At 41.6% G+C, this 27,119-nt stretch overlaps 2 protein-coding genes across 4 annotated transcripts; one reads left to right on the forward strand and one right to left on the reverse strand.

Annotated features, from left to right (window-relative positions):
• The first annotated feature begins 1,705 nt into the window (after positions 1 to 1,705).
• Positions 1,706 to 14,326, forward strand: degs1 (delta(4)-desaturase, sphingolipid 1). Its single transcript, XM_042065808.1, has 3 exons — positions 1,706 to 2,174; positions 10,457 to 11,199; positions 11,759 to 14,326. The coding sequence occupies exons 1-3, from the start codon at positions 2,093 to 2,095 to the stop codon at positions 11,903 to 11,905; spliced, it is 972 nt and encodes a 323-aa protein (XP_041921742.1). The 5' UTR covers positions 1,706 to 2,092; the 3' UTR covers positions 11,906 to 14,326.
• A 252-nt stretch (positions 14,327 to 14,578) lies between these two features.
• nvl (nuclear VCP like) lies at positions 14,579 to 25,939 on the reverse strand. 3 transcript variants are annotated; one of them, XM_042066005.1, is made up of 24 exons: positions 25,873 to 25,939; positions 25,494 to 25,637; positions 25,264 to 25,334; positions 25,119 to 25,171; positions 24,931 to 25,018; positions 24,707 to 24,767; positions 24,297 to 24,569; positions 24,009 to 24,141; positions 23,836 to 23,912; positions 23,115 to 23,249; positions 22,738 to 22,839; positions 22,534 to 22,651; positions 22,275 to 22,419; positions 20,511 to 20,880; positions 20,130 to 20,348; positions 18,684 to 18,788; positions 18,242 to 18,304; positions 17,344 to 17,463; positions 17,057 to 17,156; positions 16,683 to 16,789; positions 16,323 to 16,399; positions 16,051 to 16,139; positions 15,777 to 15,874; positions 14,579 to 14,828 (listed from the first exon to the last, which is right to left on the reverse strand). In XM_042066005.1, the coding sequence occupies exons 2-24, from the start codon at positions 25,530 to 25,532 to the stop codon at positions 14,784 to 14,786; spliced, it is 2,688 nt and encodes an 895-aa protein (XP_041921939.1). In that variant the 5' UTR covers positions 25,533 to 25,637; positions 25,873 to 25,939; the 3' UTR covers positions 14,579 to 14,783. The 3 variants fall into 3 exon arrangements, with proteins under 3 accessions (XP_041921939.1, XP_041921938.1, XP_041921940.1); XM_042066004.1 differs by having other exon boundaries at positions 25,779 to 25,906; XM_042066006.1 differs by lacking the exon at positions 25,873 to 25,939 and adding an exon at positions 25,779 to 25,850 and having other exon boundaries at positions 25,494 to 25,576.
• Positions 25,940 to 27,119: the final 1,180 nt, after the last annotated feature.

A 27,119-nucleotide genomic window follows, 5' to 3' on the forward strand; every position in this document is an offset into this window, starting at 1 on the left:
TGCTCTCTTTGTTAGAAAATGATTTCCCTCGAAGACAGTCTGGTTTCCCGTCAACAATATTGGCTATTGACTTAATGTTAGAAATTCATGAGATAGTTGTAGCCTACAAATGGTGTTCAAAAATGTTGCTTTAAATTGAAGTAGCATATCTAAGCAACCTTGATAATGTAATCATTGACTTTAAAGAGTCAACCATTTTTTTTTTCAACAAAATCAGCCAGTTTCTAAATCCTCAACAGGAATACCAACTCCCCCTGGTATCAATTATATCACCCCATTACCTACATCAACTAATTGTCTAAGGAGTAAACGTGAGAGCAGTAGGCCTAAATGAGATGTTTGGTTAGGCTACAGCATTTAGCTGAACTATACAAACACAGGGCTGACAACTTTTCAAAAAACCTTGGAGTGAGATTTGGTGGGGCCAACCAAAATGTTGCTGTGGAAATTTTTGTTTGGCTCATTCAGCATTATTACCGTACAGTAAAAAAACGTACATCAGTGGTTCTCAGGGACCAGGCATGGACGGACGAAATTTTTGTTTTTGGACTATAGTCCATCTATAGATGCAATTTCCTGAATTCTGGTACATTTTAACAGGTTATTTAGATACTGCTATATAACTAAATAAAGCCAGCCTACGAAATTAATAAAAAGTAAATCATGCATAATTTAAAAATAACTCATATAGGCTACTTGGCTACCAGCACCGCGGACGTTCAATGAACGCATGAAAGCGGATGGTTTGTTTGAAATCCCGACACTCTTTCAACTACATGGAACGAAATAGTGATCATCAAATACCTCTTCAGTGCCCATCAGTTCCAACATTTAACAATATAATCAAACAGTCCAAAAGTAAATTAAATATCAAACTAAACCGAAAATGTCTATAGGTCTACCAGTAGCCTATGCCGCTCCAAGAAACGCATATCTCAAAATAAAACTCGCATAAGAAATAAAGGGCTGTCTAATAGGCTACAATCCTGCCCTTAAAGGCCATAATTTGGGGGACCCCGGCCATAATTTGGGGATTTACAGTATCTAAGTAGACAAACTGGCTTCAGATATCCAGAGTGAATACGAGATTGCGCTTATGTCAACTGTCCTGTATGTGTCCCTGCACATTGAGCTACAATTTCATTCCTAAAGGCATATTTTCATGATCAATAAGAACACTTGGAACTGGTTATGTTTGATTGGCTGATTGCCCAGCAACGTTACTTAAATAGTTGTCAACCGTCTCTGGTTGTCCCATGTACCACTGTTTGAGCTACTGTCTCTGTATGGAGTTCTGTTGTAGAGTTGAGCTGTAGAGTTATGTGGAGTTCTGGCCTACTTCTTTTGAGGCCTATAGGCCTATCGATACATATTATATAATTAGAGATAAGGGTATTATCCGTGCTGAGGATCTAAACAACCTTTCAATAAAAGCAAGCACATATCCTACTTAATCCCTAGTTTGAATGACTTTCTTACTTTGAGAGATTAGCATGAACGTCATTGAGTGGCATAAAAAAAATAAGCCTGTCAAATCGCCAGCAACCCCAAGGGCAAAAGATTGTTGCACGTTCACAGTCCTAACCAGTAGGTGGAGGTAAGCGCATGTCAGAGATAACGTGATATTGTTTTTTACTCATGTGAATGCAGTGACCTTCCGAAAAATGGCTAACCTGACTCTCGCCAGATGAATTTCGTTCCACCAAGCTCCGCCTAGCTCTAGTTAAACGTTAGCCTAGAAATCTAGACGGCAGCAATTTGGGTCTGGCTCGTCAGGCTAGTTAAATGTAACATTATTCAGACAAAAGGACAGCTACTGTAAAATAGGCTGTTCAGATCAGACACTTGTAACTGCAGAGAGGAGGTGAAGTTGACCCTCCCACTCTGCTGTTCTGAGCGACGCAAGGGGAAGTGTTCACTTCACTTTTCAGTCCGATTAGGCATGACTTGTGAGCGGATTCAGCGGAGTTAGAACTACCCGGTGTCCACAACCGACAGAGCCAGCTGCCTGTGCTGGAGGGGTTCGTCCTGAGTAACTGATTCGGTTTAAAAAAAAATAAGCAAGTAGTCTGTGGCATAAACAAGAAAAGAAATGGGTAACCGGGTTGCTCGGGAAGATTACGAATGGGTGTATACTGATCAGCCCCACGCCGACCGGAGGAAAGAAATTTTAGGTGAGTCAAATCATTGTTGTCGATGCGTAGCAGCAGGACAGTGTTGTCTGTTTCTCATTTACTATAAGTCTTGCACAAAAGTGATGTAGTAACGTTATTGTTTTAACACGTTATTTGCGACAAAATATAACGTTACTACAATCACACGTTAATGATAGGCTAACGTTAATCTTACTTAGGTGATGGCTAACGTTAATGTTACCCGGATAGCTAGTTCTAGCAGATTCTGCTTCTGAAGTAAGTTAGGATAACGTTACGTTAGCGATATTTGTTCAATGAGACACATATGTTGTGTTCTGATACACACAACTTAATGTAAAGGTTATGTTATCATCACTGTTAATTTGGTACTAAAAATTAGTTTGTCAACTGTGATTACCCCTTATTATAACCTAAAACGTCAACTATTGGGTTTAACGTTAGCTCTATTTTAATGAACCAACGTTTGCTGGTTACGCAACGTAAACGTTAACCTAATCTGGACACAGCTATTGTTGGGTCCTTAACCAACTGTATTTGAAATTATGTACCATTTAAAAAAAAAAAAAGTATACAATACAGTAGCATACAATACAGTTTGCGGTCACGAGTGAACTGAAACCGTTATGTTGGCTGGGTGGGAGCTAGCAACTGGCTAGGAAAGCTAACGTTTTTTCTAGGCCACTCCCTGGACCTATGCGAAAAGATTGGTTGGCTAGTAGCTTGCTAACTATAGATTTAAGCAACATGCATCTATTGTTAACGTTACCCAACTAACGTGAGGTCCCCAGTGTTAAAGTGCCTTTACTCTCATTGTTTGTGACACTAGTCTCACATTGGTTTGAATAATTAATGCATTGGGTAATTAGAATAACTGTGACAGATTAATTATTAGCCTGTCAGATTCATTACTCGGATGAGTCAAACTATTTTCCACCACTTGCTGTCATTCATTTGCTAGATTTAACATTACCTTTGGCCGACGTGCTTAATTAACTAAAGAACTGTCAGGTGCCGTTACTTCCTGTACTGCAACGGTGGGCCTACCTCTAGCATTTGCGAGTGGGTCGGAAATCAGATGAAGTTAGAAGTTGTCAAATGTCCTCTGTTATGTACTTTGTATTGTCCTTGTATGCTTTTATTTACTATTACTCTTACTATTACTCTGATTGAATCTGATACTCTTGTATGCTTTTGATTATGTAAAGCACATTGAATGACTCTTTTTCAATCAGAACTTGAAGGAGAAATGGAAGGGGTTTACCAAATGTAAGCTGTTGATCACATTAATTATGTACGCTAGTCATCAGGAATCCACTGATTGATTGTAATACTAGACAAGCGTTAATTATGTTTGTTTGGTTGAAGAGTTTTCTAAACAACCAGTGTCAGAGAAGCACAAAACAGTAAGACCAACTGAATCATGAAACACTTGGGAAGGACTCCGATGACGGTCATGTGATGGTGGGTCAAAAATGTGTGTCCTTAGGACCCAGCTCCAAGCCTTTTGTTCCACTGTAACAAGGACAGCCTTGTGTACAGCAAGACTGACCTGTGCCGTTTTAAACTTAATTCAGGGTTGGTTCTAACAACTGAACCTCCTTTGAACCAAAAGGCACTTGTCATTTACATGGACTTAAATGCCTATGGATCTCAGTCTGGTGTGAAGAGGGCAGTTGCTACAGTATGTTTTATCATGAAGAGGCAATCAACCATTGTAAAGTCCCCTCTGTAATGCTAACATGACAGACCCTTAGGTTAATTGCTTGGTGGAGAGTTGTCCCATTGTGAATTGCAGATGGCTTGTCCATGCCATAAGGTAGGAGACAAATCCCATCTGAATAATTCAGAAGCAAGTCCCTTGTGTGCTTAGCACAACCGTCAGGGGACATGGAGATGACTTGGTCACCATTGTTCGATGAGGATAATAGAGCATGAACAGGATTACAGCTCCTATTATAGGGGGGGGAAATGTGTTTGTAGTGGTAGCTTTGGATTAGGTATTGTTTGCCTTTTCACCTGGAAAAAGTGCATGGCTCCCCATCCTTGGAATGATTTTAGTAGCTTGTTAATGCATTGTAAAAACTTGAATACACGCTGTCCAAACACACCAGTGAGTCGTTTTACATATAATCAATCGAGTCAGGTCCTGTTCTGCAGCCTAACTTGGATGATGTGTGTGGTACACCCATTCTGCCTTGACTCCCCTGTCTAAATGTTGAGTAAAGGACAGCTGTTTCATCCTGACCTGTTCTCTGTTCTGATAAGAGAGTAAGGGGTGGGGTGGTGGGACACATAAGCATGTAGAGGGGAGCTAGATTGTTGCGAAAGCACTAGTGCCTTCTACTACAGCTCAAGGTTATGGTCAGAGCCCCTGATTTCCTGTTCAGACATGATGCATTTGCTTATGGTTGATTGTATTGTATTGGAGTTGCCTGTGTCTTTATATCTATGGTAGTAGACATGTGGAGGCATAGCCTAGTAGATTACATCACAGTGCAGCCCCCCCCCCCCCACACACACACATCCTTCTGGCAGGATGTGACATGTTAAGCGCTTTCAGATATAACCTCCGGAGTATATGAGGAGGTTTGTCAAACGGAGGTCCTACCCTTCGGATGATTCAGATATGATGCTAACCTGCGGACCTAATACTGACCTTATACGGACGTATGTGTGAACGACATATACACACATTACAGAATCTCCGTGTGGTTGTCGAGTGAGGGGTGGGGGCTTGTAGAGTTCACAAGATGCGAGATATGACGCAGAATATATGCGGCCGCTGCCTGTCACAGCTGCTTTTTGTTTACAAAGTGTAGCCTATGCATTATGTAGGCTAAAGAAGAGAAATCTATTGTGCATAGGCTAATACTTGATGTAGGCTAGTCACGTAAGTGCACACTTGAAATTGACCTAGCCTACAGTATTTGTATGTGTGCTTCAAATAAACACATTTATCTGTTTTCAACGTTATGTACCAGAATTAGCTATAGAACCCCAAATCTGGTTTGCGTTGGAGAGAGAGAGCATGCACAAACTTTATGGTAGGCTACCAGCCAATTCAGTAGGCTAACTCAAGACTTCAAGATCATACAACGTTTTTAAGCAACAAACAAAATACTAACATTAATAACAGTGAAGTTGTTCGTTTTTTCATGGTTTATTTTTTCCAAAAGCATCCTCTCCCCATGTGTCGCATTTACGTAAGGAGCTTGGAACAAAGTTGGGTTTTCTTCGTTTTCATTTTCTCTAGGCATATATGCTCAGCAAATATCAGCGAGCTCAGCAGGTCATGAAGGCTATCAATGAACAGAAAACCGGGTTGGCTAACAATTTATTAAATACTCCTGTTATTGTCGTCAACGACGTCGCTGTAGGCTACTGCCTTTTCAGCGCCTTCTGCTTATGATGATTCAGTCTTCTGAATTCGTTTGTTCTTGCCATGCAGTTGTAGGCTAACGTGTCTCTAACGTTCCCTTCAGGTGTTCCATCAAAATGTTGTATGCCCTCATGGACAGTAGCTCCGTGATGTCTGCATCTTTCCAGGTCGGAGATTTTCTGGACAGCACTATGCCACTCCATCATAACACTGGCTAACACTTTAAGTCAGATCTAACCACATGGACGCACGAAAGAAACGTCACTAACACGCCCTCTCACTAGGCGTGAATTTTAACCGCATGTTCTACTCCTCGTTCAGACACAGCACATTTACATAATGTCCGGAGGAAATACTAGGGGGGGAGTAGTATAAACACCGGGTAAATTCGGACTTCCATATGACCGGTTATGTCGTTCAGATATACGGCCCCACCGTTTAACATCGGCAGAACCTCCGGTCTTACACGTATGTCTGAAAGCGCTTCCTGATACATTCTGTGTGTGTGTGTGTGTGTGTATCAACATGTTGTGACATGATGATACACACACACACAGAATGTCTTTGAAGCACAAGTTTTGTAATGACCTGCTGTTTAGTCAACAAGTAGAACTAAAGTAATCAAAAGCACTTTTTAACATAATAGCAGATACATATAGTTGTTTTTATGGCATAATAAAAAATATTCTCACAACAAGTCTCAGCTGTAATGGAGTTTACTGAGGTTGTGCTCTTGTATTGTTCTCCCTGAACTGATAACACTGGCACTTCGGCTGATTGCCAGTCCACCCCTCGCGGTCACTGTAAAAACACAGTCGTGATAACCTGGTGTTTTCTTTCCCATGTTCTCTTTCAGCCTCTCAAAAGTTGCCCTGTTCTAAAGCATAGTATTTAGACTGGTCTTTAGGTTGGACATGTTTATGTACACTACCGGTTAAAAGTTTAGGGTCACAAATTTCCATTCCACTCCATTATAGACAGAATACCAGCTGAAGTCAGTTGGATTGTTTTGTTTAATCAGGACAGCAGTTTTCAGATTACATTATGTGCTTGCATAATTGCAAGTTAAGTTAAATTTGGTAGTGTATTTTCAAAGAACAGGCTTAATATTTTAGTTTGAAGGGTGCTACTGCTATCGTGTAGATGTAGCCTAATAGTTGATTGCTTTGTTAGTTGTGTGAGTTTCTCGTAGGTTAACAGGGACTGTTTAATTCCTATCTTACCTAGCTGAAAGGCTGTGTGTGACCAACAGTGGACTGAATGTGAATATTCACATTGTGCGCTTATCTATAGGGCTGCTAGCATGAGCGCACACAGTGGTCAACATGACCTTGTTAATAAGTGCCATCAAATTGAAAGGTTCATATAAGAAGGCATTATTTTGTTAGATGTGAAAATGCATTTAATTCTTTCTTTGGCAAGCATAAATGATGGTGGATGTTTACAATCCTAAACACAATAGCTAAACTTCTCAACATCAGTCCTGATGAACCCACTGCTTCTTTTGTAGATCTGAGTGGTTTACATTTAGCAGCCACTGTTGTCTAAAGTGACTTTCATATGTCAACTATATTACAAAGGGATTACACTGTCCCAGGAGCAACAAGTGTCTTGCTCAAGGGTACAACAGTGGAAGCCAGGAATTGAAGCCGCAACTTTTAGGCTACTGCGCACTAGCCCGGCTCCTTAACCGCTACACTACCACCGCGCCCAGGTTAAGAGAGGTAAACCCCAGGCTATACTCCCACTTAACAAAATTGTTTTCAGGATGATTTCGTAAGGTAGCTACAGCCAATGATGATAGAAAAGTAGTAGGCCTAATTACAACTTCAATAAAGTTATAATCATCATATTCAATTGTTAAGTCTACATTTAAGAAGTGGGCAGTATCATCTCATTGTCATCTCTTATGAGTAGGCTTTTTATTTTACTGATGAACCTACAGATTAATATAGCAAAAAGTAATTTGATAACATAACAGTGTGCACATGAGAAGTACTGTCTGAACAAAAGTTGCATGACTTGCATGCAGTAGTACATGTTTTACCCCCTCAACCATTTAACCCATTCGCGCTGGATGCTGCATGACGCAACATTGACCCTCCCGCTGGATGCTGCGTAGCGCAGCATGCTTTTTATTTCATGTTTTTAGGTGCTACAGAGGCTTAGATATTACATTTTGGTAGACGTTGACAATTTTTAGTATGTTTTCAGAAAACCCTCAGGAAATAACGTTATTTAGTCTAGAATGCCATAGGATTCTATAGGCGTTTTTAGCAGGCATTTTAGGAGTAAATGGGTTAAATCATAGGCTAGCACCTAAAATAGCAGGGCTGCCATATTATTTACATATAAGCTATAGGCTTACACTAGAAGTCCTGTGATGTAGTGGAGGCAAAATCTCCTTTTTTAACATCTTTACAGGAGAGGGTGTGTCTCTGTGTTGGGACCTGATTAAGTTACCTTCAGTTGTGGCCCTTGTTGAATTGTCACATGTTGGTGTTGAATGCACACATTCTCTCTCCACGTTGGTGACATTCCATTAGTTGTGGTTGTGTGATGCCATGCATGAGCATATAAACATAGACTTTACTTATGTCACGTCCCATAACCAGTTTCATACCAGTAAAATGCAAAATTGGAAAAAAAACTGAATTATTTTTTGTCATTACATTGTTTTCTTAAGGATTTTTATTTGAGTCGGCACCCTTAAAGCAACACCAAAGCGCTTTACCTCTGTCGCACGCACGCTATTTGTTTATCCAGCACCGGCTTTGGAAATAACAATGTCCACAGACAAGAATATGTTGCATGAATCAGAAGCAAGTCAAATCTTTTTTTTTTGTCTCATTCCGTCGAACTACAGATCCACTACCCGATCTGGCAAATTTGCATAGTGCGGTTATAACCGATAGAGGGTCGCGAAACGAATGCAGAAGTGCCGTTCACCCTGTTATGAGTTGATGAACCACTGAAACGATTATGGAAACATTATTTTAAGGTACAAAACACTCTTTGGTGTTGCTTTAATAAAATCTTAAGAAGTCAGAATCTCATAAACCCAAAGACTGGCAGCAGTTCCACTCTTATCTAAATCTGTCCAATACACAATAATAAGATAAGCTTCTGTAATGATGCCATTGTTTGCACAGGTTAATCATTTGAATAGTGGCTTCTGGGTTATTTTTACCTGTCATTTTGTGATGGGCGATTTGCATTAGGGCAATGAATGACGCTCATAAAAAGTGTGCATTGGACTCGAACTACAGAGCTTGGTACTCGCGATAGCATTCACAACCAGGCTGTTTTAGACCCATCATCAGCTAATGGAACTCAGTTCCCCACACAAATAGTCTTGTAGCCACATTTTCTAACTCTTCCACATTGGCATGAATGTGAAATGAATGAGGCAATAGTCTGGTTGCTTGTGTAGCAAGAGGAGGTAGTAGGATAATGTTGCGCTCAGATGCTAAGTTTTAGGACTGGTGAGTAAAAACCAGTTGTTAGGATGAAAGTGAAGAGGTTCGCACTCTGAAATATATATATATATATATATATATATATATATATTATTATTATTATTATTATTATTATTATTATTATAAGGCACAGGTCCATATCATACACATACATAATAAATAGTATAAAAAGGAGATACAAAATACATAGGAAATCACATATTAGCCTATAGGACATACAGGCATTTACACCAATGCCTTCTTAACCTAGAAGTGAATCTGTAACAGCTTTTCAGAGGGCTGACTAGGGCTTCAATTATTTGGTTCTCTGACTTGTCCAGGCGGCACATAAAGCTAAACATCAATTGTCTTAAGAGTGCCTCACAGGTAGGCACTCTAGTGGACACAAATAATTGGCTGGCACTATGCCACCTAGGGACACGAAGCAGCAACCTCATTGCATCATTGTATGCTACCTTAAGCCTCTGCATACTCTTTTTCTTATAGTTAGACCACAATTGAGCAGTATATAGTGGTTTTATGTAAGTTCTAAACAGGGAGCACTTCACAGAGTCAGAGCACATAGAAAACTTCCTTATAAGCATGTTAGCTTGAGAATACATTTTACAGCGCTGTCGGTATAGGTCTTTGTCATCTGTCTAATTATCAGATATGACATGACCTAGGTATTTAACCTCCTCACCTGAAATAATAAAAAGAATAAAAAGGAGCTTTTTTTTCCAATACAGAATCATGAGCATCAAAGCTTAACTTAAAGGGCCGTGTCCACACATAAAAATGTAATCTGACCAGTCCGTAACCAAAGCAGGTTACCAGGTTGTGTGTAGAAAGAGTATCCTTTGTTGGAATTGTTTTGTAGTTGCCACATTTCAGCATTCGTTGGCCGTCATGGGTTAATGTTTATCCTGTCCCTGGTGAGATCACAAAGAGTAAATAAGACTCCACCTCGGTACGTTGCCCAAGCAGTCCTGCTGTGCTTTCACATCTTTCACTGACCCTTTGAGTCACACTCCTCAGCCTCCCTGAAATGGACAGGAACGGATCCCTCCCTTTCCCAAGAGCTGGAGGTAAACACTGAGGATATGTGAGCGCTGCGTCATGCTGTCTACTCTGCTGTGCTTTGTGGTGCAGACTCTAGAGCTATAGAGCTTTGCCGTCTAATGCGATGGAAGGCAGGCCTTAAGGTTGCAGAGATGACATGAAAGGCCTGGACTGTCCAGTTTAATGACCTCGTGATAATCACAAGAAGAAAATTGAGCTGAGTTGCAGGCCACAAGGGATTGAAAGCAGTTTGGCTGAGTTGTTTTTAAAGTCCAGTAATTTTGGCTTAAGTCGTTTTAGGCTTCCGTGCATGGAGAAAACCAAAGGGCACACCCAGCAACTACAACTAATTTCTCATCACTGTTGTTATTTCATTAACTTTTCGAAATTTTCTCCAACAGCGAAGTACCCAGAGATCAAATCTCTGATGGGTCCCGACCCGCGTCTGAAGTGGATTGTCTGCATGATGGTGGGCATCCAGTTTCTGGCCTTCTACCTCGTGAAAGACCTGGACTGGAAGTGGGTGATGTTCTGGACCTACGCGTTCGGCAGCTGCATCAACCACTCCATGACGCTGGCCATCCACGAGATCTCCCACAACACGGCCTTCGGCAACAACCGGGCCAAGCTCAACCGCTGGTTCGCCATGTTCGCCAACCTGCCCATCGGCCTGCCCTACTCGGCCTCCTTCAAGCGCTATCACTTGGACCACCACCGCTACCTAGGAGGCGACGGCATCGACGTGGACATCCCCACAGACTTTGAGGGCTGGTTCTTCTGCACGCGCTTCCGCAAGTTCATCTGGATCATCCTGCAGCCGCTCTTCTACGCCATCCGCCCGCTCTGCATCAACCCCAAGCCCATCACGCATCTGGAGCTGGCCAACACGGCCATCCAGTTCGCCTTTAACATCGCCCTCTACTGGCTGTGGGGGGCCAAGCCGGTGGTCTACATGCTGGCAGGGTCCATGCTGGGCATGGGCCTGCACCCTATCTCAGGTCACTTTATCGCCGAACATTACATGTTCCTCAAGGGCCACGAGACATACTCCTACTACGGCTCACTCAACCTGCTCACCTTCAACGTTGGCTACCACAACGAGCACCACGACTTCCCCAGCGTCCCAGGCCGCAGGTTGCCTATGGTAGGTTGGTTGGGTGGCGTGGGTTGGGGTTAGGTTTAGTTTTTATAATAATAATAATACGTTTATTTTATATAGCGCCTTTTTTCAAACCCAAGGTCGCTTTACATAGTAGGAAGGCAAGGAAACACAACAACAAACAAACAAAACAATACAACAAAGACAAGTTATCTGTATGGAGCTATGTGTTGGGTGTGGAGGAGAAGTGATCATTAAACAGAAAGGTCTTGAGGTCTAGTATTTGGGTGTCAGATGGAATTCTAGATACTTTGATTTGGGATATGATTTTGGTGTTTTGTTTTAGTATGGTCAGTTGTGACTTGGCGTAATACAAGCAACACACAGAATACATACGCATTGTCTCAGGCTTGAAACGACTTGTCTGTCATTAATGTTCCTGTGACAGACAGAGCCAGGTGCTAAAAACAAACGAGGCAACACCCATACTCACAAACATGTAACTACTGTACTGCAAATCAGTTCATGAAGCTATCTACTAACTAAGTGAATAGAATTGCAATAAATTAATCTGCTCTCCCGTCATGCACTTGTTCCCTCTCAGGTGAAGAAAATCGCAGCCGAGTACTATGACGACCTTCCCCAGTACACGTCGTGGGTGAAGGTTCTGTATGACTTCATAATGGACGACAACCTCAGTCCGTACTCACGTGTGAAGAGAAAGCTTAAGGGAGAGATTAAACAGGAATGATTTTATTTTTTACACCACATCACTGTCTGTGTATGTCTCTCTCTCTTCTGCCTCCGCGTTTCCCTGCCTTCTACATATTTACACTCTTCCAGTCAAGCCACACCCTTGGGTATCATGTCAAGACCAGTGCCTCCTTTTCCATAGAAAACAACTCCTGCATTCATAGTTAAGAGTGTACACTGTGTATAGTCCCCTTATACCCACAAACTACTACTGTCTATACACAGGCAAAGATTTTTTTTACTGCACATCAATGCTCACTTGAGCTATTGTGTTGTAAAAATTCTTCTGCAAATAGTTCATAAAGTGTAGTATTTTTGTTTGACTCTCTTGCTTTGGAAGAGATTATATGTCTTAAGATATTTTGTGAAAAACAGATTTTGACCAAAAGACGATGATCTTGTCATTTTGTCCATTTGTTTTATTACGGTTAGTTGTACAGTTCTAAGATGTTGAAACTAGCTGGCAGAGCAGTTGCTTGAGTAGGTTACACCCCTGACCTCTCACAAGTACACAAAGAAAGAATGACCGTTTTGGTAGTGTGTATAGTTAGCGGGTGACCTTGCAATCCGAAACACGTTGCATTGCATATCTCTCCTGTTAATGGTTGCTCGTTGCACATGCTGTCTCTACAAGAGAGGGTTTACGAGGTCACTCCTGTTTTATGTACCTTGTAACTTACCTGTAGTGCCTGTAGGACTCATTGTTGCTTCCTCCACCCTCTCAATGGATGCTGTGTGTAAGAGAAAACTGACGGAAACTGGCAGAAATGTGGATTAAGATCCGGCCCTGATCCTTCCCAGGTTAAGTTGCTGTCTGAGATCAGATTGCATATTGGGATTCTGAGTGTTTTACCACACCAGTGGGACCAACACAATGGGAGGCGTTGCACAAAGCTACCAATACAATGTGGTAGTTGAGTTGGTATTCCCTGATATACAGCATGCTGTATACTATACGTACTGAATACTTAGATACTTAAGTTTAGAGATGTAATAATCAACGAGGAAGATATTTCCTATGCTGTGTGTGGCTTGGGGTTGTGTGCCTGTCTGTTTATGATGAGAGCGCTGAAAGCAAATCGTCCGTATTTTTTATACTTTAAAGATGCATGTAGGTTAGGACCATATGTGGCCTTGTGGAATGTCATGCAGGCAGTGTTGACCGATCACCGAGACATATTTTGAGATCACATATACTATACATTAGCCTAATCTTGTTGTATGTATTTGTCATCTCACTGGAAACGCGCCAATGCTTTCAATATGCTTGTTTTCTGATATATTTTACATATCGGTTAGCTGTGTGTGCGTGCTTATGCATTTGTTCGCCCAAGCAACTGACACCCCACCCCCAGCTCTGAGGCCAAGAGAACCAAAAACCTTGTCATGTCTGTGAAAGAATGTTAGTTGTGCGTCACTCTAGTTGCTCTCCCTTTTCCTCCTATATATTAGGGCATGCAGGCTCCCCTTTCGATTTCAAAGACTGATTAACTTTGTTTTTCTCTTTCAAACTGTGTCCTTAACATTAGCAAGGCAGTCAGTAGCACTCCTGGCTCCGCTCTCATTGTTCTGTGTCTCAGGCCTCTCAAGACCGCCGTCTGCTCACTCTCCACACCTCTCGCCTGTGCTGTTATCAGTCCATTTATCAGACGCCGAGTTATTAAAACAAAAACTATAACCTTTGCTTTAACCTTGGCCATGAAGAATTTCTTCTCTAGATACAGCAAGTAAGAGTGTTTTGTTTTTTTCTGTCTGAATGAGTGTGTGATAAGGATTCAGTGTTCAAGATTCAAGTGTTTTTTTGTTTTGTATTTATTGAAGAATTCTTGCTTAAATACAGCACATGGACAGAGCAAGCACTTTGCTTTTGTCCTGCAGGGCACCCATGCCCCTCCCCCCTTCCATACCCCTTGTGAGATGCAGTCAGAGGAGAGTAGACTTGTCCCTTGTCAGTATTATAACCAGCCTGGGAAGGCGTCTCCCCCCTCAGTCAATCAATGTTTAAAGTTCAAAAGGTCAAAACAAGTCGGCTGTTCTGACATGCGCCCATGGATGGTCATTGAGTCAGGTGAGAGCAGATAGCGATGATGGGAAGTGTTTCCCAGAAGAACAGTGTGGTAATATTTATTGCTTCAAAAAGTTACGAGCAGCTGTAACACAACACTACTGGGACACCTTTGAATCTGTTGAGTTTGAAGCTTTGACACATGGCTCACCTGTACTGGGATCAAATTCCTTAATCAGTCATAAGCCTTTTTCAGTTGAATTCACCTGATCCTGTGACCACCCCAAATAATGATGATCGTCCGAATGTTTGCTGCACTTGTGTGTGTGGACGTTTTTTGGGGTTCCATGTTTTCTGTAACAAATGTTTTTGCTCTATTGCACCCTCACGATTTTATTAAAGAATTTAAATATATTTTCATTTGGCTGCTCTTTTTATTATACTTCACTTAATGGTTGAAGGAGCTGATGATGCAAAGTTACTGCTTTACTTTATGGTCAAACGTGGCAAGTGTCTCAACAGTATGCAATGGAACATGCACACCTGTCCAAATATAAACTCATGGGTGGTTAGATCTTTATCTTTATACGCTCACGTGTATTTAAAACAAATTGTATTTGTTAATTATATTACTCCCTGTCAATAGTGGAAAAAACAACACAGCCCTTGTAGACAGGGGGAACTAGTTTATTAAAAATGACCTAAAAAATTAGTACAAAACACATTTTAGATCAACAATGCCTCCACTTCCTACAAACAAAGCGTCTCAAAAGAAACGGCTTGGCAGGATAGATATGGTGTTCTTCTTAAGGTTTCCTCAAGGGAAACGGGTCCTCAAGCACAACTGTCAAGGAAATGTGGTGACAGTTCTTCATCTGCTCAGAGATTCTTTCAATTTTTCATACATGAGTTGGTCCTGTAAAAAACATACAAACATGTTGATGTCTACATACTTTAGACAGACGATTGTCATCTGCCTAATCGTCACTGGCATGAGCAGGGCACGTAATCTCTTGATAAAAGATATAGGAATGCATGCTATGAGTATGCTGCAAACCTTGCAGACTCTCTTGGCGGCTGGGGTTGATTAACTCAGGAAGATGTAAACACTAAACTAATAAAATCCTGAACAAGCCAGTATGCTGTGCAAACACTCGCCCAAGTGAGACGCAAACACACAGACACACACAATGCTTTCGATTCAGAAGTTAAACAGACTGCCAAGACGGCCTTTGGAATGACCCAATGGGTCTGAAGCTGGAAGGAACAGGAAGCGTGGGAAACCAGATGAGGTCTCCGAAGCCAGTTCCCCTGTAACTCAAACCCATGCTGGCTAAGACAGGAATGACAGGTTTGCCTTGGAGCTGATATTCATCACGGTTTCTGAACAATGTGGTGGTTTTGTTTTTGGAGTGTGCTTGCTTGGCAAAGGAGCGTGAAGGCACCAGCCACAGTGGCACTGGGACTGCGGTTTAGCACCTTCACTACGTCAAGCGCCCAAGTGTCGCACGTGTGACCTGTTTGGGGACAGTGATGTGAAGCGTGTTGCACAGGGGAGATATGCAATATCTCCCCCGTGATATACCTAGCATTCATTAATCCCCATCAACACGGCGCTGCCATGGAACAGGACATGCCTCTGTAACTGGGACACTATGATCTGTATTTGGAGAGTGCCAGATTCAGGAAGTTTTATTCCAATCAAAGTGACAGCTCAGCTATGATAGACGTGTAAAATGCGCTCCTGTCTACTTAAGCATTTTTTTTTTTGTGATTTATTTCAACCAAGTTTACCCACGTTGGTTTGAGCAGGCGTGTTTGGTCTCACAAAAGCCTCACTATTTATAGTAAAAATTATCCTCACCTTCTTTGACACAGATGGACGCACTTTCTTAAAGGCATCCTCAAAGTTCTGCTGACTGACGAGGATGTCTTCAACCGGACCAGAGGTAAAGGTGTGGCCTATCAATAAACCAAGAGAAAGAATATTATCAACATTTTAATAAGAACTGTGTCTAAAAAACATTAAGCTGCATGCAAATAGAGACAGATGCAACATTTGTGCAAATAAATAGTAATTAATTAGTCTAAACAAACAGTGCATGGATCACATCAGGCCTTAGGAGCGAGGGCTGTACCTGTGAGGGTGGAGGCCGAGCGGGAATACAGGTGAGTTCTCAGCGCGTTCACTGAAGCCTCTCTCACCAGAGCGGACAGATCTGCCCCCCTGCACAACACAGGCATGTCAAATACAACTTCTCTCCTGATATTCTGACATCCAGTGAAGGCAGATCCTATTCAGGATTCCCCTCAACACAATGGGGAAGCTCAAGTTTAAAAGCAATTAAGAATTTCGAGTTAATTTGATTTGATTGGCCTGGCTTCAAGAATAATGATGACTGAAACTTACGTGAAGCAGTCGCAACGTTCGTCCTGCGCGATCTCTTCAAGATTCACATCTGCCTCCAGCTGAGGTTTGGTACCACCCTGAAAAAGAAATAATCCCACAATCAGAGTTGTATAGTTATTTTTTTTAATTCTTTCAGTCAGTTGCTTTCAACTGATGGCTATACAGTAGTCAAAAGGTTGATGGACAATTTAATGTGCATGGACAATTCAACTGATCAATTCCAGACTTTCCAAATAACATATTATTGTGTAATGTTGAAAAGCACTGAGAATAGAGAGAAGAGAGGGCAATTAGAAAGATACTCAACAGGGACTGATCGAGCCTGACAAGAGGTTGCGGAGCTGTACTAAGGTCCGTTACCTTGGTGATGGTGAGCAGGATGGCATGTCGGTCCTTAGGGGGTGGTAGGCCCACGTACAAGGTCTTATCCAGGCGGCCTGGCCTTAGCACAGCCGGATCAATTATATCTGCAGGGAAACAACAAGATCACACTACATGTGTAAGATCACACTACCAGTAGAGCTTAATCTCATGGATGGTTGGATGCTTTTTTTATGGTTGTAAAAAAAATACATCAGTGGAAAATGAAAAAAAGTTATTCTATGTAAAAAAAACAAAAAAAAAAACATCTAATAAAAACAACCAAAAAATTAGCTGTACTCCTCACAATGTATTAATGATGTAGGATGTATCTTCATCAAAAGCACTTTCTTATGTAAAGAAGTTTTGCGCACCTGGCCTATTGGTTGCAGCCATAATGAAAACCTGCCGGCGAGTTTCCAGACCGTCCATCTCAGTGAGAAGCTGGTTGACCACACGAGCACTGGATCCAGACTACACACACGTCATCAGAGCTATTATCAAATGACCACCACCATCGTCATAGTAATCTACATCTAAATCAAGTAAAACCTCTTAAGATTCACTGAAAGATTAGTTCCCCAACCTGTAGTTGTTAAGGAAGTTTCACCGTGAAACTGGTGATGTCTAAAAGTGGATAGGGGATACTCTTGAGCATTACCTCGTGTCCAGACCGGCGTGGACAAAGCGCATCTATCTCATCAAAGAAGATCACACAGGGGGCCGAGTTACGTCCCCTCTGAAACACCTGTCGCACGGCCCGCTCACTTTCTCCAACATACTGTGACAGACAAACAGAGAGACAGAGAGAGATAGAGGAAGAGAGGGAGAGAGGATAAGAGACAGAAGAGAGAGAGGGAAGTTACACCAAAACACATCTGTTAGTCTTCACACCATGAAGTGGCATCATTCTCATCTTTCTAGTAATTGAGCTCAAATACACTGACTGACTAAATAATGAAGATTGCCACGGTCTCCATTACTGAGGTCCCTGAAAGGTCGCATCCAGAGATCAAATTCTCCAACTCGTATTGTTAACTCTCCAATCCAGTTGCCTCTAACACAGCATATCATTACCAATGACGTGGAATGCAAGGTCTATCCACAGGTTTTTTCTTTTTTGGCCTGTCAAACTACTTTGGGGGCAGCCGTGGCCCACAGGTTAGCATTCTGGACTTGTAACCGGAGGGTTGCCGGTTCGAGCCCCGACCAATGGGCCACGGCTGAAGTGCCCTTGAGCAAGGCGCCTAAGCCCTCACTGCTCCCCGAGCGCCGCCGTTGTAGCAGGCAGCTCACTGCGCCGGGATTAGTGTGTGCTTCACCTCACTGTGTGTTCACTGTGTGCTGTTTGTGTTTCACTAATTCACCGATTGGGTTAAATGAGACCAAATTTCCCTCACGGGATCAAAAAAGTATATATACTTATACTTAAACGTATTGTCCTCTCTACCTAGTCTTTCTCTACAGTGCTTTAGCCAAAGCAATGACACAACTACTCAGTTATGCACTAAATGTGTTTACACAAGATGCAGATTGAATGACAATGAGGTTTGACTCACCATATTCAGCAACTCAGGACCTTTGACTGAGATGAAATTGAGGCCAGACTCATTGGCAACTGCCTGATACAAGGAAACATATAGCTGTGGTTATTGACCAATCTCAAGGACAGCATACACAAGGTTAGCATTCTGTAGACATGCGCATCAGCTTGGTCAGTGGTCAGCCACTTCAGTAATGTCCTTCAAGAGTATGTGCTGTTAACCTTGAACACCAAGTTCTTGCTGTTTTACAGCCTCCTCCAATTACCATCAGAAGGGGAAAAAGACACATTTCCAATCACAAGTAAAGTACCGGTACTAATGGATGTCATTGGGTACTGCTAAATGAAAATGAAATGAGAATAAGCATGTGTTGTAGTTTTTGACTTTGGACAACATTTTTCATGTAGTACACAGCGATTCCCAAGAAAACCTGGTCTGGTAATAGAACATACTTTACCTTTGCCAAAAGGGTCTTCCCACATCCCGGAGGCCCAGCCAGCAACACCCCTGCTGGGGCACTAAGACCCAGTGCTTTGAACTGTGCTGGATTGCGGACAGGAGCCTATGGAAGGATACACACACACACACACACACACACACTTACACAATTTGCCCTGGCTTCAACCCTGCTTGGACAATGCCAACATTCATGCTGAAGTCCACAGAGTGAGGACCTGCAGAGCAGCCAATCAGAAACTGAGCCTGCATGTGATGACTTGGATGGGGCTGGTTTTAGGTCTTCAGCCAATCATATTTACTTTAACCCATTGCATGCACTCCAGCATTACTGACATGTACAGGGTAGAAATATCACACATCAGGTTACAACACTAACCGAGTTGAACAGCATTTAATTTACCGGTAGCTACATTACCTAAACTTGAATGAATTTAACTCAAAACCAGGTGTTATAAGGGTGTGCATAAATATCAAATGAGGCTACTGGTCAATCAGCTGTGATTAAAAAAACAATGAAATACTATTATTCAAATAAGTTATTCATATAGAGTGATGAAGGATGGCGTAGGCCTAACGGGTAAACTTTGTTAATTAAGGGTAGATCATTTCATTTCTACTTTTTATCATCGTATGCTATTAATAAGTTCATCCATGTTGAAGTAGCATGAATGTTAGGCCTACCGGAGGCGATATTTGAGCAGTTTCTTTTGTGCAAAGAATGCACTGTCTTTCATAACGGTATCATGCCTCCGCGTGAAGTGGGTGGACACTGCCTTGTACGTCAGACGTAAGGAGCTTTTTGTAAGAAGACTCTTAAGGGACAGTTAGGTAACCAAGACTATAAAGGTAAACAACTTTGGTAAGGTTTACCTTTGGAGTCTTCGTAGCTCGCTAAGAGTGAACGTTATCGGGAAACTGGCCTCAGACTCTTTTATCCAAAGCGACATGGAAGCACAACAGCAGAAATCAAACCCGGGTCAGCTGATTGTCAGTCGGTGACATGAACGTTACCACTTCTCCACCATGCTCTGATCATTGTAAAACACGGCATGTGACTTCTGACTTGCCCATTTAATATTGTTAATCAATTAATTTATTGTTTATAGTGCAGTATCACCATTCAACATGGTCTCAATATACTTTACAAACTTTAACAATTCTTTTCAGCCAAATTGCTTGAGGAATCCGTTTTGTGCTTTTGAAAACAATGGCAGTTTATGCCTCAAATATAGAGAATTTTGGTATACAAACCATTAGCCTTTCTTTTGGTTTCTTTAGCTATTGTTTGGTTTTGGTTTCTCGCTTGTGGTTTTTCCTATTTGTTTTTCCTATTTGTTTCCATACACAAATGCTATGCACAAGTGCTATACAAATAAAGCTTATTATATCATTACACACAAACTGGCAAGCAAGTGCATGACATGGGCTCTTAAGAGTTACACACCAGTATGGCCATGGTCAGCTCCTCGCGGATGTCCTGCAGGGCACCCACATCTTCCCACGTAACATCAGGCACAGTGGCGAAGCCCTCGCGCTTGGCAGAGGGCTGGACGCTGGCTAGGGATGCCTGGAAGTCCGACATCAGAATGCAGAGGCTCTCCAGCTGCTCCTCTGACAGGGACTCACTCCTCTTCAGCAGCCAAAGAAGCTGTTGCAGCTCCCCCTAGTGGCCAAGAGTGGAACAGCAGCAGCACAGAAAATGCCTATTATCTGTTGCTTCAACGTGCACCAGTCAATTACAAACAAACAGTTTTGCATATATTCACATGAAATGCATTGATATGAACTGTATGCAGGCAAATAAAAACTGTGTTTACTCCCCAACCTGTTCGTGTATAGCAGTGGTCACTGGCTGCTGAGTCTCCATGGGTTGGCACTGGCCTGTCTGATCGGGTTCCTCAGCAGTGCTGGCGGTTGGATCATTCTGTACCTGGGGCTCTGGGTCCCCAGTCTGCTCCTGGGCATCGGGTGGTTGTGAGGCGGGCATGTCGGCAGGAATGGCACTGCTTCCCTCATCTGCCAGGGCAAAGTCACTCTCGTGGAGCTCCAGAAGGACGCGGTTGACGGCGCTCATGGCCGCCTCCCGACACAGTGCCATCAGGTCAGCACCCACGTACCCGGGCGTGAGACGCGCCAGCTTCTGGTAGTCGAAGTCCTCTGGCAGCTTCAACTTGCGGCACAAGGTCTTCAGAATCCTTAAGAAAGGGAGATTTGAGCTTTCTGTCAGTTGTAAAGAGAAAAAACCTTAAAAAATAACAGAAGTCTTAAGGCAAGATCTGGACTCTTTTTCAGGCAAGATCTGGATAATTTGATCCCTAAATATCCATCCATATTTGATCTTGGTTAAGTTTTTGTCCAAAGAACAAGCAAGAATAGAGCCACTGATGTGTGTATGACAGTGGTCACCAACCTTTTTGAGCCCAAGATCCCTAACCTCGCCCTGAAGAAAGGCAAGATCTACCTTGAAGCGTCAAAAGAAAATCAAAGCTAAAATACTTCCAATTTAAGGCCTTTTATTTAGGCAATGTATCAGGTCAAAAATATCACATCCTCCACCCCCTTATACAGGCGTCAATGAGATAACAACACTTTAACATAGTCTTTACTTACATGATTTTGGTTTTGATTTTCTAATTGGAGTAAGTGTTTGTGACAATACGTCATGATAAATTTGATGTTTGATCGCTGTTTTGGTATGAAGCATCTTTCACGTAATTAATGCGTACTCTAGAAAGTGAAAGTAACCTAAGCCTAGGCCTACAATACACTCCGTGTCTGTGCACGTCCGCAATCGATTACATTCTTCAAATGGAGAACAAATTCCTGATCGCTAAACTTTTGTTTTTTATTTTCTGTCAGTTAGCAGTTGATATAGAAGCACCTAACATAATTTGACTTCAGCGGTGACAAGTCCTGTTGCGCGCGCGAGAGAGAGAAAGCGCACCTGCAAAGTGGTGCTGTGCGCGTGTGTGTGTCTGCATAGGGTTACGTTCGGTTCAAGTCAGAAGTTGGTTCGTCTGGTCCCGCATTCACGCTGATCCATTATTAGAATAACGTTATCAGACAGCACTGTAAATGTATGTAGGAATTTCTCGCATTATGATGGCTAGGTCTTGAATAAATCATGCGCTATCCTATCCCATGCTGAAATGTAGGCTACGCCCTGTAAACGTTGGCGAACATGTGGGAATTTGGTGACTGTTTTTAATTGTCCTGTTATTCTCGGGATCTACTGGTCGATCGCGATCGACGGGTTGGCGACCACTGGTGTATGACTACCAGGTAAAGGTTGAAATATCTGAAGAAGTCAGGTACAACTATGCTCATATACTATATGGTGCAGCAGCCAAGATCAAGTAGAAATGACTGCATTTGTTAAAATAATTCTTCATCTTGGCCCCAGCCGTGGCGCAACTGGCTGGGGCACCTGCACCGTACGCCGGCGACCCGGGTTCGATTCCCGCCCCGTGGTCCTTTCCGGATCCCACCCCTGCTCACTCTCCACTATCCTGTCACATTAAAGGCATAAAAGCCCAAAAATATGTATACTTAAAAAAAATAATAATAATTCTTCATCTCTAGTAGATACCTGAGGCGAGCACTTTCGTCTGGGATGCCCAGGCAGATCTCTCGGTCAAAACGGCCCGCCCGGCGCAGGGCTGGGTCCAGAGAGTCCGGACGATTTGTTGCCCCGATCACCAGAACCTGGGCGGGAATGGTCAGAGAGTTCAAGTCTGGAGGAGAGAGAGGGAACACACACACAAGTCTGTTGGGTAACACTTTCAAGTACTCTCAAATCTCACCTTGGTCTTTACACAGGTTATCTTTCACATACCCACTTCACTCACCATCCATGCAGGTCAACAGCTGCGCAACAATCCTCCTCTCCATGTCTTTGGAGGCCATCTCTCTCTTGGGTGTGATGGCATCGATTTCATCAATGAATAAGATGCAAGGGGCACTCTTCTACAAAACCCAAAACACAATTTTAGTCCAAAGTGGTAGAAGTTGTTTTGGGCTATTTGTACAAAAGGGACTGTTATGTCTCTTACCACAGCCAGCTCAAACAGCTCCCTCAACTTCTGTTCCGACTCCCCTGAAACACCAGACACCAGCTCAGGGGCAGACACCTTCAGCATCGGAAGCTCCATCTCCTGAATGAAGAATGAAAAAAAAAACATAATTGAGTGTGCATTTACAATTAGACTAAAAGTAAGCCTACAAAGCCTTATATTTAAACATTCCTGCCTAATTCAATTTCCTCATATATATCATGTCGCATACTACTGCTCTTAGTCATTTGCTTCATCTCTTATGCTGATAACAGCCCCAAACCTGATTAAATCAGTAAATGCATGATTACTAGACAGGTTGTTCATTTTGTTAGGCTGTGTGTGGAACCATATCTTGGAGATCACCACTTCCTTACCCCTGCTACAGCTTGCGCCAGCAGGGTTTTCCCACAGCCTGGAGGACCATGGAGAAGGAAGCCTCGTGGAGGAACCACACCCAGCTGCTGGTACACCTCCGGATGTCGCATGTGGATTAGTAGCTTACAGACTTCCTAAGGCGGGGAATGAGCACAAGCCAAAAAACATCAGTAAAGTGTCCATCTTTCTGATTAGAAAAAACAACTATTATCACATTCTGAAATGTGCACTTCTGTATACTATATCACTGATAAACAGCCTTTTAGTAACTACTCATAAAACATAGTACCAAAATATCACACAAAAAGTATACAGATTACATGGCACTAGCTTCATATTATTGGGCAACTCTACTATACAACCTGAAGGCCTATACAATGCAGTGGTTTAAAGTGCACCGAATAGTAAAAGGTTACATCTACAATAACAATGCAGTTTTTGATACAACAATAGAACAAAAATATAAAATATTTTTTATTCCAAATATTCTTTACTTAAACCAATCTTTGATCATTGTTTAAAGTGTTTTCACACATCTGATTACATTACAGAAGGCCAGACAAAAATGGAAAGAATGCAAGGAAAGGTCTATGAGAGAGAAAAAAAATCATGATAACTAGTCTTAAGCCCATACACACATAATACAGTTAAACAAGGATGTTCAAATGAAAGAAAATGGACTGAGAAGAACAAAAGCAGAAGATTATCAGAGATGACTACCGCCAGTGTTTCCTCATTTCCACCAACATCCTCAAATTTCACTGTTGAGTGCTGCAGCTCCGGCGCTTTGGTCTTCGCTGGAAATGTAGACATGTTGGAAAATGAATATTCACTTTAACATGAAACAAACAGTTGTTGTTGGCCTGTAGAGACACATTTGCAGGGGGAACTACCTTTTTTTGCCAGAATTTGGGCCTCTATATCTGCATCATTTTCTTGAAATTCTTCTTGCTTTCTTCTTTTTGACTTCTTTACTCTGCCCTTTTTCTTCTTCTCCGTCTCCAGCATAGAAACATCTGTTTGTTTCTGTGGGCATCAAACAACAGAAGGGGAAGATGCCAATGCTAATGTGACTACAGTGATATGCACATATAAATTACACAATTATATTTTGTGTTAATGCCATTTTAGATCTAATCTAATAAAACAAAATTAGGATGGATAATCATAAACATACTTACATTCGTGGATGGGCTACTAGGTCCATCATCACACAAGTCAATCAAGATATTTTCTGGTTCCACACGCCGCCTTCTGTCAATGAACCAGCCTCCACCCGACACCACTGTTCCCGGAGTTAGAGGGGTAGACTTGCCACTGGCGCCCCCTGTAGGCTGGTCTTTTCCTGAAGCTGGAGCTGGGCTGAGTGCCTGTCCTTTGGTGGGTGTTCCATTCTCATCAGGGTTCCCTTTTCGGTACAGCGACATCAAGGAGTTGTTCATGGTATTTGTGTGCTGTGAAATTCGGGATATGATGGCGTATTAAAAATCATTCAGGTTTTAAGTTTTCAAAATTTTAATCTATGCTTTCAATAACTAGTTAATATCCCGTGGCTTAGGTTCAGGTCTTAAAAAACAGTACACGAATGTACCTGATGCTCCTGAATGTCATCTTCACTGTCAGTAGTGTCATCTGTTGCACTGCTGTCATCTCTGAGGAAAAGCCAAAATGTAATAATGGACAAAGCATTGTGGGGAAAGTAACATGAGATGACATGCAGTATCTGGGCTAAGGAAAGGTAGTAGAAACTAATACAGTATTATACCAGTGCAGTACAGAATCTGCGCTAAATAAAGATCTTGGAGGTGTCTTTACCCATCCTCTTCCTGACGTCTGGCTCGTTTTGCCAAATGTTTGTCTTCCAATGTTGTGATGTCAGCATCTTTGTTTATCACATCATATGCTGTAATAGAAATCATTAACACAATGAATTAGTTAGCCAAGCATACGTTTGAACCATATCAACAGCAAACCTTGCTTATTTTTTATGTTAGTAAGCTCACTTTTCTCCACTTGTATTCTAAAGGCTGTTCTGTTTCTCCTCCCATAGTCGAATCTTTTGAAAAACAAAGACGAACAAAATGTTAGTAACATATCATTGGAATCCATAATTTGAAAAACAACTTTTAATAAATAATATTCACTCACCTATACTGTTTCTGAAGATCAGTCGATAATGTGGAAAGGTCCACGTATTCACTGTTCTTAGATTTAAGGTACTAAAGAGAAAAGAAAGAAGCCTCAAACAGTAGTCAACTTATGTTTACAAACAATCGGCAAACAGCTTTCACACAGTTTTGGATAGGATGAGTGTCTAACGTTGTGGGTCTAAATGACTGTTAGCTTTTCAATACATTAACAATAGTGGAATAACTTACCTGCTCAATTCTCTGTTTCAGCTTATAGTCAATGCCCATGGTGATGTTTTTTTTTAGCCCTCTAATGTCTCATGCCGTTTATACTCCAGAACGAATAACACATAAGTTATATCTGAACCCCAGTTGATCATCCATGGATCATCACTGAAACAATATTACCAAAGTGTATCACTCGCTAGCTGGCTAAACAGTTCACGTAGCCTAAATGTTGGCTTCATTTTCAATATGCTACACTTGCGTTAAGGTATATTGAGAGAAAAGTAAATCGTTTGTTATGAGAAATACCTTAATATTATGGAGTGGTTAAATAAGGTAATTTATTCATAATAGCCTAGAAATAAATATTCTTCTAAAATGAATTTCACACAACTACACTCACGTTGACATCCCTACAGATCTGTACCACGTGAATGATGGACCCTGAAGAGGACTGTCCAATGCACTGCCTGATAGAATATGTGTGGTGGAAAATGAAAGCAATTATTTTCTGCCATGATTTATGATTAACCATCAGCCTGTAGTGCAAACAAACTGATCTAGACTACAAAGAAAACGAAACCTTTTAAAGTGTTCAACAGGCTATCTTATTTTATTATTTCAGCCTCTGCGTTCAAATGCAATACACTCACCAAACCACACTCCAACCATGGCGCTTCACACACATGGCAGCTAAAGTTGAATGAAGAGATATTTTTTTTAAAGAAATTGGGAAAATGCAAGCAAATATATTCTGTGAGAGAAAAAAACCCCAAGAAATATATACTTTTTGACAATTGTGATTGTGCAGAGTACAAGTACAAAGACAAATGCAGTTTGCGTCTAACCAGACGAAAAAGCAGAAAAGTGCAACGTGATATACAAATAAATTATAGACAAATGGTGCATAGACAGTAATATAGCCTATATAGTGTAGCGTATAGATGGTTTACAGAAGCTGGTTTACAGTAATATAAATTAAATATAAATATGTGCAGTGCAGTGTATTAGCACTAACCTTATAAAAGCAGAATAAATATGGCTAGTATGAACACACAACATGTAGGGGAGAGTGGGGTGATTGGTGCCAGCGGGGAAGTTGTGCCACCCCCTATTTCTAGGGAACCATAGAAAAAATTGGTCATGTGACCACACATTTTTGAAGACTCAGCCATTTCAATCATCCTGCAGAGAAGAGAGCCTCATTGCATGAGAGGTAAGTACATTTAAGTAAAAAAAAAACTGTTTTTTGCCATTCAAAGTAAAATTTCTATGATCATGTTTTTTTGATTGTTGTGTCAAAACAGTTATAGACAAGTTTGAAAACATTTCACACATGTTTTAGTGCTTTGGTAAGCTACATTATGAGTCTATACAGCTAGCATGATGTTAGCTCAAATCTGATGGATGATGCATTTTTTCCAAAATGGTGGGGTTGGGGTGATTTGTGCCAAAGGGCCTGGGTTAAGTTGTGCCACTGACTCACCCCCATTTATAAATAATGTTTTAAACATATTATTTCATTGTAATTGTGCATTTTACTCTTACATTTTATCACTAAAACTATGTGACATTCTTAATTTTAGACCAAAAATAAATATACCATCATGGCACAGAGTTAAGAGGAAGACAGGCAGGGCATACAGTACT

Source organism: Alosa sapidissima, chromosome 16 (assembly GCF_018492685.1).
Source record: "Alosa sapidissima isolate fAloSap1 chromosome 16, fAloSap1.pri, whole genome shotgun sequence".
In the NCBI taxonomy this organism is placed as follows: Eukaryota; Metazoa; Chordata; class Actinopteri; order Clupeiformes; family Clupeidae; genus Alosa; species Alosa sapidissima.